At 47.6% G+C, this 11,933-nt stretch overlaps 1 protein-coding gene across 1 annotated transcript in view; it reads right to left on the bottom strand.

The window, feature by feature from the left end:
* The window catches only part of LOC107283609 (probable acyl-CoA dehydrogenase 6), a 56,758-nt gene extending 51,373 nt beyond the window's left edge, over positions 1 to 5,385 (bottom strand). Inside the window, exons 1-2 of the mRNA XM_015811540.1 lie at positions 5,221 to 5,385; positions 4,221 to 4,341 (exon numbers count right to left, since the gene is read on the bottom strand). Of these exons, the coding sequence (XP_015667026.1) occupies positions 4,221 to 4,341; positions 5,221 to 5,385 (286 nt within the window). The remainder of the gene's footprint in view (positions 1 to 4,220; positions 4,342 to 5,220) is intronic.
* Positions 5,386 to 11,933: the final 6,548 nt, after the last annotated feature.

Raw genomic sequence — 11,933 nt, 5'->3', positions numbered from 1 at the left:
CCTTAAGACATGGCTCTTCCAACAAGCAGGACTGGCCTAAGGGGAAATTTTTAGAGGGGTTTTAAAAGCAATTTTAATAATTAATAAGGCCAAATTTAATATTTTATTTTAACTTTGTTTTAATGATAGTTTTTGGGGTATTTCTGTAGTTGTTTTTATCAGGCTGTCAGCCGCCCTGAGTCCGCAAGGAGAAGGGCGGAGTAAAAATTCAATTAATAAATAAATAATAAATAAATATATTCATCAAACAAGAAAAAGCCTCCAGAGACAGAAAAGACAAGCCGCCAAGGGAACTAGCTTAAAAAGGTGCATTCCCCTTTAAGAATTAGCTACTGGCTAGAAAGGAAAGTTAAGGAACCAGCAGCCGGCACTTAAGTAAGAAAAAAAATGTAGTAAGTACTGGCTGCCAGCTAAGGCAGCATCCCCAAATGGTTACATTTATAAGTAAAGGAATGCTACAGGCAAAATCCATTCAGGAGAAAAATACTTCAAAATCCCTTGCAGCAAAACTTACAGCTAACAATAGCAGAGCAATAGAAGCTAACACGAGACATCAGCCATCAGCTAAATAGAAATTGCCAAACACTCTTTACACAAAGCCCACATTGCACAAATCCCAGAACTTCAAAGTCACAAAAGCACATAAGACTCCTTCCACTCTCCATCTCCCTCCCTCCCTCCCTGCTTCAGCTCCATCTGATGCTGCCTTTCTTCATTGCTGCCTTTCTTCATTCCTTGTGGAGGGTGACCCTCCCCTGCTGCATTTCTTGCCTGTTTGTTGCTGCCAGCACAGATGGCTGCCACAGAAGTTGTAGATCCACTCATGGCCGGCCTGCTTGAACTCCTCTCCTCTCCCCTCACCCTCCTCCTTCCTTCCCTTTGGTACAGCTAGAGCTGACTCCGCCTCCTGCCAAGGCTGCCTCTTTTTTTCTCTCTCCCTCTCCCGCCCAAACTGCCTCCTTTTATAGCCTCTCCTGTCTCCACCCCCCTCCTTCTCCTTTCTCATCCGGATGAGCCGGAAGTGCCAATCCTGGGGCCTTTGCCTCGCCCCAGCCACTCTGTAGCTTCGGAGGACTCTCTCACAGTAAGTCCTGCACTGCGCTGGCTCGTTCCCTCCCCCACTACACTTGGCTGGGCAGGGCCGCGTACCACCTGCCATGTGCTAATGTACCACAGGTGGTACGTGTACCACACATTCAAAACTTCTATTAAGGAAATCAGATACGTAAGAAAGCTGGTCATCTGTTTCCACAGTTAGCTGATTTTAAGTAGAAAATACAATTTCATGGTGATGACACACGTATTGCTCAACAAAAAAAACCACCAACTTTGTTGTACATGTTCAATTAAACCTGCGTATTATTAACCACACTATTCTTTTGTAGTACAACCAGTTCTATCCATCTCTAAGTGGAAGAGAAGTACTGTGCTTGGAACTTAAAACATTTTAATATTTGCAGAAATTATTTGATTAGAGAGGAATCTTCCCAGAACAGCCCAATAATGAGTCAATATGCTCTTTGGCTGTACATATTGTTGTGCAAATAAGACAGTAAAGTCAGAAAATGGACATGAGTAGCTTGCAAAAGTCAGTTTAATATTTTGCCAGAACAATGTTGTAAGGCTTTTCAGTTTACATATCATTAGGACTTTTATTCCTTGCGTAATTCGCAAAGGTTCATAACAAATAGTCCTTAATCACCTTAAAAATATACTTTCTTAACATAGAACATTAAATAGTGGAGGGATAACTAAAGTTATAAATAAATGCATTTAAATTAGTTAATTAAAACAGCAAGTAGAATATCAACAAATAGCCTGAGCCTGCAAAGATGAAGTGAGGAAAGCTAAGGCTCAAAATGAACTAAGGCTTGCGACCAAACTCAAAAATAACAAAAAAAGCTTCTTTCAACATGTAAAAAACAAGAAAAAAGTGAAGGAAATGATTGATCCATTAGTGGGGGAAAGTGGCAAGAAGGTGACAAGCAACAGGGAGAAAGCAGAACGATTTAACTCGTTTTTTGCATCTGTCTTTACACAAAGGGAAAAAACAGACCAACCTATCAAAAATAGTGCCATAAAAAACAGAATAGAAACCCAAGTTAAGATAGGCAAGAAAATGGTAAGTGAGCACCTGTCCAGCCTAGATGAGTTCAAATCACCAGGACCACATGGATTACACCCCAGGGTTCTCAAGGAACTGGCAGATGTGATCTCAGAACTATTGAACTATATTTTTCAAAGATCTTGGAGCACTGGGGAACTACCGGAGGACTGGAAAAGAGCTGATGTAGTTCCCATCTTCAAAAAAGGGGAAAAAATGGACCCAGGAAATTACAGACCTACTAGCCTGACCTCAATACCTGGGAAGATTCTGGAAAAGATAATCAAACAATGAATCAGCAAACACCTAGAGGCAAACAAAGTCATTACTAAAAGCCAACATGGGTTTATCAAAAATAGATCATGCCACACAAATCTTATTGCATTCTTTGACCAAGTGACAAAATTAGTGGATGAGAGGAATGCTGTGGACATAATTTACTTGGACTTCAGTAAGGCATTTGATAAATACATCACAACCTACTACTTGACAAGACAAAAAAATGTGGGGTAGACAGCATCACCACCAGATGGATCCGTAGCTGACTGACCGGCTATACTCAGCAAGTGGTCCTCAATGGAACCACATCTACATGGAGGGAAGTGTGTAGTGGGGTGCCCCAGGGCTCTGTTCTGGGCCCAGTGCTCTTCAATATCTATATCAACGATTTGGACAAGGGGATAGATGGGGAAATCATCAAATTTGCAGATGACACCAAGCTGGCAGGAATAGCTAACACTCCAGAAGATAGGCTTAGGATACAGGAGGATCTGGACAAACTTGAACACTGGGCGCTATCTAACAAAATGAAATTCAATGGTGAAAAAACTAAGGTTCTACATTTAGGCAACAAAAACCAAATGTACAGATATAGTATAGGGAGTACCTTGCTCAATAGTAGTAACTGTGAGAGTCCTAGTGGACAATCACTTAAATATGAGCCAGCAGTGTGCTGCAGCTGCCAAAAAGGCCAACACAGTGCTGGGCTGCATTAACAGAGGGATAGAATCAAGATCACGTGAAGGATTAATACCACTTTACAATGCCTTGGTAAGGACACACTTGGAATACTGCATCCAGTTTTGGTCACCTCCAGGGCTTTTTTTCAGCGCCTTGCGCCGCCTTGGCGCAAGGCCGTGGAAAAAGGCCCGGCCGGCGTGGCCTTTATCGGGGAGGGTGTGGCCTTTATCGGGGAGGGTTTAAAATGAACGTAAGGACAAGAGATTTCCCCGCCAGGATCCCAAACTACTCCCGCACCGGTCCAAACTCAAGGCGGTGGAAAAGAGGCTGAAAAAAAGCCCTGGTCACCTCGATGTAAAAAAGATGTTGAGGCTCTAGAAAGAGTACAGAGAAGAGCAACAAAGATGATTAGGGGACTGGAGGCCAAAGCATATAAGGAAAGGCTGCTGGAATTGGGTATGTCTAGTTTAATGAAGAGAAGGACGAGGGGGGACACGATAGCAGTATTCCAATATCTCAGGGGCTGCCACAAAGAAGAGGGAGTCAAGCTATTTTCCAAGGCACCTGAAGGCAGGATAAGAAGCAACGGATGGAAACTAATCAAGGAGAGAAACAACCTAGAACTAAGGAGAAACTTCCTGACAGAACAATTAACCAGTGGAACAACCTGCCTCCAGAAGTGGTGAATGCTCCAACACTGGAAGTTTTTAAGAAGAGATTGGACAGCCATTTGTCTGAAATGGTATAGGGTTTCCTGGCTGAGCAGGGGGTTGGACTAGATGACCTCCAAGGTCCCTTCCAACTTTTTTTTTATTATTATTATTATTATTATTATTATTATTATTATTATTATTATTATTATTATTATTATTATTATTTAAAGAAGGTTATGAAGATTTATATACTGTAGTTTGACAGCTAAATTAAAAAACAAGTTCGAGTACCATGTCAAAACATGTCCCACATAAAGCCTGCTTTAGATTTTAGTAAACTTATATTTGTATTCGCTTTTGCATGACTTTATATTCCACTCCATCCAAGTTAAAATGCTATAATTAGGATGTATTTAGAAAGGCCAGCTTCTAAATGCTTCAGCCAAATATTAGACATGCTTTCTAAATTACAGGCAGCTGTTAAAAGTATGTTCCTTTCTCACCGGTTGGCTTGTCTATTCCAAAAAATCCAGCTTTCCCGAGAGTTTTGAAAACTTGGTGTGCTGGAAATTCTCCCTCTTCTTCCCATTTGTCCACAAATGGATTGATTTCTTTGTCAATAATCTGCATTTGGAAAGTAAGGGAAGGATGAAAATTGAAAAAGGTTACAGAGTGAAATTACATCTATATGGCAAATACTATTCTAATACAGGCATTATAGTAATTTATGCCAGGCTTTCCTAAACAGAAGCTCTCTTGCTCCGCTGGACTACAGTTCCCATCATCTCCAGCCAGTATAAGGTAGTCAGAAACTAAAACAATAGGGTGGGATGCTGGTTTAATGTAGTAATGGGTTTACTAATTCCAGCTATGTTTGATGGACTTAAACTGGCTCAAAACCAGTTTAAGCTAGAGTTAATTGGATAGAAGATTTGGTTACCAACCTTATTATTGCAATACCAACAACAGCTTAACTATCATGTTTCAGAGTTCTTTTTGTTTTCAAATTTTTTATTAATTTTCAAATAAACAGACAAATTACAAATATGGTATACATAAATAAACAAAAGGAAAAAAAACCCATCTATTCAGAGATGCTCAGCAGCCCCCCCCGCCTGCGTCCACCCTCTCTTTCACCCTTCCTACCTACCTACTTCCCTCCTCCTCTCCCTACCTACACCTCTCTCCTCCTTCCTCCTCTCAACTACCCTACACATCCCACCTCCTTCTTTTCCTCATCCTTCGGACGCTCTCTCGGTCAGGGAAGACCTGTGTGTATTCCACCGGGATCGGGTCGTCCTTCGCTTAGACCCCACCTTCGTGCCCAAAGTCAACTCCCTTTTCCATAGGGCCCAGGAGATCGTGCTTCCTGATTTCTGCCTGAATCCATCCCATCCTCTGGAACGGCAGTGGCATTCCCTGGATGTTCGCCGGGCCCTTCGTTATTACATCAAAAGAACGGCCACCTTTCGTAATTCCGAGGCTCTATTCATTTCCTTCCACCCGGCCTCCAGAGGCCGGAAGGTCTCGGCTTCTACGATTGTCCATTGGATAAGAGCTTGCATTGCGGGAGCGTATCAGGCCAATTCCTGGCCTGTACCGCATAGGGTCACGGCCCACTCGACGCGCAGTGCGGCCACCTCGGCGGCTTGGGCGCCAGCTGAGCATCTCATCTTCTTCAAATACATTATTTCACTATAACATTTTAGTATACCAAAATTTACATTTATATCTTTAATCCCCTCCCCCCCTCCCCCCTGGACTTCCCAGAACCGAATACAGGGTTATGCACGTGTCATCACAAATCTAAATAGAAATACCCAAACATAATACAATCAAATATTAACATACTTTAACTCTAATAAAAAAAAAAATATCAACTTGAAATAAATATAAAATGTTTCAGAGTTCTTTATTCAAATTTAAATAGAGACTTAGTGACATGAAGCTTGAAAACTTGCTTAATATTTCATCTTTAAATGATGTACAAAATTGTCAAGATGCAAAAAAGGAAGTAGTTTATTTCAGAAGATGCTGGCACCAAATCAAGAAATAATTTATACCATCGTTTTGTAAAATGTCTATTATTCAAGATTTAATCCTGGGTGAAAGTGCTGAAATATTGTGGAGACAAACTAGGGCAGGGCAACCCAAAATACTCAAAGAGCCACTTGGACACGTTTCCCACCGAAAACAAAACACTGGGAGCCGCAAAACCCTTTTGATATCTAAAATGAAGATAACACTGCATACAGTATATCCTTTTTTTACCTTTTATATATATATGCAGTGTTATCTTCATTTTAGATGTCAAAAGGGCCTCTCTCTGTGTGTCTCTCTCTTTCTGCTCTTTCCTTTCTCTTTCCTCTCTCCCTCCCTCTTTCCTCTCTCTTTCCTCTCCCTCTCTTTCCTTTTTTCTTTCCTCTTTTTCTCTTTCCTCTTCCCCTCTTTCTTTCTCTTTCCTCTTTCTCTCTTTTCTCTCCGTCTTTCTCTCTCTCCCTCTTTCCTCTCTTTTTCTCTTTCCTCTCCCCCTCTTTCTTTTTCCTTTCTCTCCCTTTCCTCTTCCTCTTTCTCTCCCTTTCTCTTTCTCCTCTCTTTCCTCTTTCTCTCTCTCTTTCTCTTTCCTCGTTCTTTCCTCTCTCTCTCTTTCCTCTCTTTCTCTTTCCTCTCTCTCTTCTCTTTCTTTCCTTTCTTTCCTCTCTCTTTCTCTTTCCTCTCTTTCTCTCTCTCTTTCTCTTTCCTCTTTCCTCTCTCTTTTTCTCTCTCTCTTTCCTCTCTTTCTCTTTCTCTCTTTCCTTTCTCTCTTTCTTCTCTCTCTACTTCTCTTCCTCTCCCTCTCCCTCTATCTCCAGGTGAGGAGAGAAAGAGAACGAAAGGCAGACAGCTCTGAACAGGTGGGGAGGGGGAGTAGGATGGGAGGCAACGGCTCCTGTGGTGGCGGCAGCACGGCGGCGGCCACTGCAGCATCGTCAGGGGTCCCTGCCACCCCCGGCCTGGCTGCCGCCCCCACCGCGTGCTCAGCCGAATGGGCGGGGAGGGGGAGCAGGAGGGAGGTAGCGGCTCTGGTGGCGGCAGCCACTGCAGCATCATTGGGGTCCCCGCCGCCCCGGCCCAGATGCCACCCCCACCGCGTCCTCAGCCAAACAGGTGGGGAGGGGAGCAGGATGGGAGGCAGCGGCTCCGGTGGTGGCAGCGGCGGCACGGCGGCAGCCACTGCAGCATCGTCGGGTTCCCCGCCGCCCCCGGTCCGGCTGCCACCCCCGCCGTGTCCTAAGCCAAACGGGCGGGTAGGGAGAGCAGGATGGGAGGCAGCGGCTCCGGCAGCAGCCACTGCAGCATCGTCGGGGGTCCCCGCCGCATCCTCAGCCACTTCGCCATCGCAAGAGGGCGCCAAGGCCGGGTGCACCATGGGCGGCCGTGTCAGCAATGAGGAATGCCGCCGCAGGGATGATGGGGGGTCCCGACCCGCTGCCGGCCCCGCCACCCTCTCAGCCCAAAGTCTCCTCCTGCAGCAGCGAGGGCGGTGGAGGCGGCAGCGGGCGGATGGCAAAGTGGCGCGGCTGCCCGCTCGCCACCACCTCTTCAGCCTCACTCAGCGCAACCAGCAGTGGTGATGGTGGCAGGATGGCAAAGGGGCATGGCTGACTGCTCGCCGCCGCTTCGGCCTCGCTCAGCACGACTGGCAGCAGCAACAGCGGGAGGACAGCCAAGAGGACCGCGCAGCAGGTGGAGAAAGGGCAGGGCAGGAACTGTGGGGGAATCTCTTGAAACAGACCACGGGGATCCGCTGCCCATGAGATGGCTGAAAGGCGCAGGCGGAGAGGGGAAGCTACAGAGATCCCCGGCGACCCCCCGACTAACAGAGGTGGTGGCGGAGCAGGGCGAGGGGAGACCCGCCAGGCAGGGAAGAGGCACCCCGAGACCGGCCACTGGTGGCTCCTTTCCAGCAATCCTCCCGGCCACCACATGCAGTCCAAAGAAGGAAAGAGGTTTGTGGGCAGTCCCACAAACCAAAGAAGTTCAACCAATCAATTCAAACTTCATGAGAAGTTTGAATTGATTGGTTGAACTTTTTTAGTCCCACTTTTTTTTTCAGACTGCACATGGTGGCTGAGGACAGGGAGCCATAGGAGACGGCTGAAAGAGCCGCATGCAGCTCCGGAGCCGCGGGTTGCCGACCCGTGAACTATGGTAAAGGAAAGGGTAATCTCTCCTAGCTGTGTTTATTGTGCTATTTTATGATGCAGTTGACTGAGTCTTGTAGAGTGATGTCCATAGGTAAGTCTATAGGAACTTCATCTCACTAACCAGAATTTCTATCTAATCATCTCTCAGTTTGGAGTATAGTATTTGTAACTGCATTTGGATAACTGTGAAAATGTAGGGAAAACATTAGTGTTCTAACTGCACAACAGTCTCTTTTTCTCAAGTCGAGATTTAAATGCCCATATTGAGATTGCTCAATAAGTAGTATTTTCCTATCTGTTTTGAACGACATTATGACCTGATGGCTCAACTCCTGTACTTCTTGGCTGACTAAATCAGCCAGACTGGAACAGGTCCAATCTTGAGAAGTAATTAATGATTACTAAAATGCAGGGTGTGTTCCTGCCTGCTTAAAGGAGGAAGTTATTAGATCACTATTGAAAATAAGATTGTTCCCTTGATCCAGAGATCTTGTTTAATTATAGTCAGTCACAAATATTCCATTGCTGCGTAAGAAGACCAAGAAAGTAGTGGCTTCACAACTTCAGATATATTTAGCTGACCTGATTTTTGGAACATATTTCAGAATTTTTTATCTAGGACATGACACCAAAACAGGGGACTTGATTGAAGAGTACAGCTTAAGGTAAGACATGTACCGGCCCTGGCCCCCATCCAGCTCTGGTATGGACAGCTCTGCCGTCCTGGCTTCTCTCCCCTCGGAAAAGACTGCTCTCCCCCTGCCCCGCGCTCTCCCTCTCTGGGACTTTCTTCTTTCCGCCTTTTGGCGCGAAGGTTCCCAGGGAGCGGAGGAGGAGACCGACAGGGATAAGGAGCTGCTGCGGCAACTCTTCCGAGGCGGCAGCAAACGGCCACTCGGGCTCGCCTATCTCAGCCTGCTGCGGGGGGCTGGAGTTGAGGCTTCTGGCTCGCTCTGGGAGGAGTGCTCAGAAAAGAGAGGATGAGAAGCAAAAAGTGGGAGAAAGGACTTCTTCCAGCTCTCTGGGGTTCTTTCGCTGGGAGTACGAGGAAGCAGCAGTTCTGCTCCACAGGAGGTGGGAACAGGCGGCCTCTCCTTCGAACTTCGCCAAGTGACTCCAGGAGCAAAGCGAGCTCCGAGTCCCCAGAATGTCAACTATGCAAAAGAGGGAGGCACTGGTGGGATTAAAATAAAACAGGGGGGAGGTTGAGAAAACCCAGCAGATGCCTCTATCAGAGGGCGAGCAAGAAAGGCAAGATCAGGGAGAGGAAGAAAGCTTTTGGGGCTTGTGCACAGACATAGCTGACTCCTCCTCGTCTCCTACCCTTGCTGCATCTCCTGTGGAGACGCGTTTGCATCTCTCTGTATCTCTCTCTCCCACTCAAAGCCATCCTGCAGCTCGATCCTTGAAGTGATTTCAATTGGCCCCTTCATTGCCAAGCGTCCCCATGGAAGTCAATGGAGGTCCAAAGCGACTCAAAAGGTCAGCTGTGGCATTTCCAAATCCATTGGTTTTACCGGCGAGCCACCGCCTTCGCCTCGTCGGCTTTGGCATCAACACAGATCACTGAGCAGGAGGATTGATTAATGCAGATCTCTCCTGGCCAAAGTAGCGATGGTTGGAATGGGACCTTGCCTGATCTTTTGTCCAAACTCAGCCAGGTGGGTCCCCTGGCCTTTCGAGTCACCACGGACCTCCATTGATTTCCATGGCAATGAAGGGGCCAATTGAAACTGCTTCAAGGATCGAGCTGCAGGATGGCTTTGAGTGGCAGAGAGAGACACAGAGAGACGCAAACATGTCTCCACAGGAGATGCAGCAAGGGCAGGAGACAAGGAGGAGGCGGCGGTGGCTCGCTGGTAAACTAATGGACTTGGAGGCGCCACGGCTTTCTGGGACACCCCGGGGTCTTACAGAAGACCCAGCCCAGACCCAATTCTCTGCCCTGCCCATCTGGAGACCCCACCACAGTCCCCCCTGCAAACCAGCCTACAGGATACCTGGGGGGGGAAAGCCCAGCACCGGACCATGGGGGGAGCCGGGCTCCCCCAGCCAACATGCGCCAATCCTTCCAGGCGGCCCTTCTTCCCTCCGGCTCTGGGACTCTACAGTGCCCGGCTTCCTCTCCTCCCCAGCCCCAAGCCCCAAGGCGCCCCAGGAAGCCGCAGGATCCCGGCAAGTGTGGGGATGGGCTGGGGAGGGGTCCTCCCGCTCCAGTTTGGTACCCCCCCTCTTTTCAGAAACAGCACCCAAAAGGAAAGGAAGGATGGAGCAAGCTTCCCCCGCGGGGGATCTGGCGCTCATTGCCTACCTCCCTTTCCCGGGTGGGGATTGCCAGCCCCAGCAGATCCACCAGGCTGGCAAGAGGTCCCTTGAGAGAGCAGCTGCCTTCGCCTCCCCTCCCATCTCCCGGTGGGCTTCAGGGGAAGTGTGGGACTTCGGGGGGCTGTTCCTGTTCAAAGTGAGCCGTGCACCTTCAGGGCTTGGGAGACAGAGCAAAGCTGAGCCTAAATGGGGCAGATCCATTTCCTGGGGCCGCAGCTTGCGGGAGGGCTGGCCTGCTCAGTGGAGGCACCAGCAGGCCGCTCCCAGGGGGGATCCCGGGGCTGCCCTGCGCATCTCCTTGGCCACATGTGCCTCGGACAGGGCCAGACTGGGAAAGGGACTTCCTGGCTGCAGTTCTCCCAGGGGGCGGGGGCCCCAGGTGCAGGGCCAATCAGGAGCCCCATGAGGGGGCAAGTCCACATGAGAGAGAGAAAGAGAAAGAGAGAGAGAGAGAGAGAGAGAGAGAGAGAGAGAGAGAGAGAGAGAGAGAGAGAGAGAGAGAGAGAGAAGGGAAGCACAAGTGCTTCTCTGTCTCTATCTCTCTCTCTCTGCAAATGGCGGAGGAGGCTCCAGAGCCGCAGGAGAAGGACCAAAGAGCCGCATGCAGCTCGGAGGCGTGGGTTGCTGACCCGTGGTATAGTTAGATGACCTAGGGCAGATTGGGAAAAAGGATACTGCTAAATTCTCTAAATCTCTTGCTAGCTTTTAATACTGTCGAGTATGGTATTCTCCTATGCCATCTACCAGAATTCAGCTTTGGGGATATTTCATAGTGCTTTTTGGTCCTCTCTTAAAAAATCTGAGAGCTGACTTCAGGGAAGGTATGAAAGAGGCATAATAGGAAAAGGAAGGAAGGAACAAGCTGTTAAGGAGAGATTTAGAGAAAAGATTACACAAAAAGAGTAGGTTAATGTCTGACTTCCTTTTTCCTAAAGTCTAACAACACTAGTTCCATGTCCTGGTGTCGTTGTAATATGTACTTCCCATCACTGGTAGGCTCTGATATGAAACACAGACAGGAAAATACATAAACTAATGATCTGAAGACACTGAACAGGAGGTGACTGTGTGTAGAAAGCTGATAAGAATTCACTGTTGAAATCCAATGTTTCGGGCCATCTCTAGCTATCTAGCTCAGCCTTTTCCAAACTGAATTATATATCCATCTCCAGATTTGTTGGAATTGTAACTTAGAATGTGCAAACAGTAAAGAAAGGAAATTAGATCAGATAAAAAGACACAAATTATAAGAGACCCTGGACTTCCGGTTGGATCGCGGCGCCGATGGCAGCTTCTCTCCGAAGCTGCCCGCCCGAGGACACGTTAGAGCCTCAGGAACAGCTGTTCCACGGCTCGGAATCCCCCTCCCCAGGCAAAGGGGAGGGGGCGAGCTTCCCCTATAGGGGTAGAGCTCCCTAGCCTTTGCATTTTTCCAGCTGTGAGGGCTGAGGTGAGCTCCCCCAGAGTCGGGGACTTCTCCGTGCTTCGGGTGCCTTCGTTTTAAGAACGAAGCCAGACACGCATCTCATCTCTGCCATTTTAGGAGATTAATGACTGTGAGTAGAATCCAATATGCAGACAGAGCCTAACAGGATTTTTTGAAAACTGTTTGAAATGGGACTTTAACTCTGGAATCTTCTTTGTATTTACTCTAATTTGAAGAAGAAGGAATATGGCTGCGGAGGGGTGTTTCTTTTCTTTTGA

Source organism: Protobothrops mucrosquamatus, unplaced genomic scaffold, assembly GCF_001527695.2.
Source record: "Protobothrops mucrosquamatus isolate PMUCROS unplaced genomic scaffold, P.Mucros_1.0 scaffold45, whole genome shotgun sequence".
Lineage (NCBI taxonomy): Eukaryota > Metazoa > Chordata > Lepidosauria > Squamata > Viperidae > Protobothrops > Protobothrops mucrosquamatus.
Note: the sequence above shows the minus strand (reverse complement) of the source record. Positions and strands in the feature narration are given on the sequence as shown.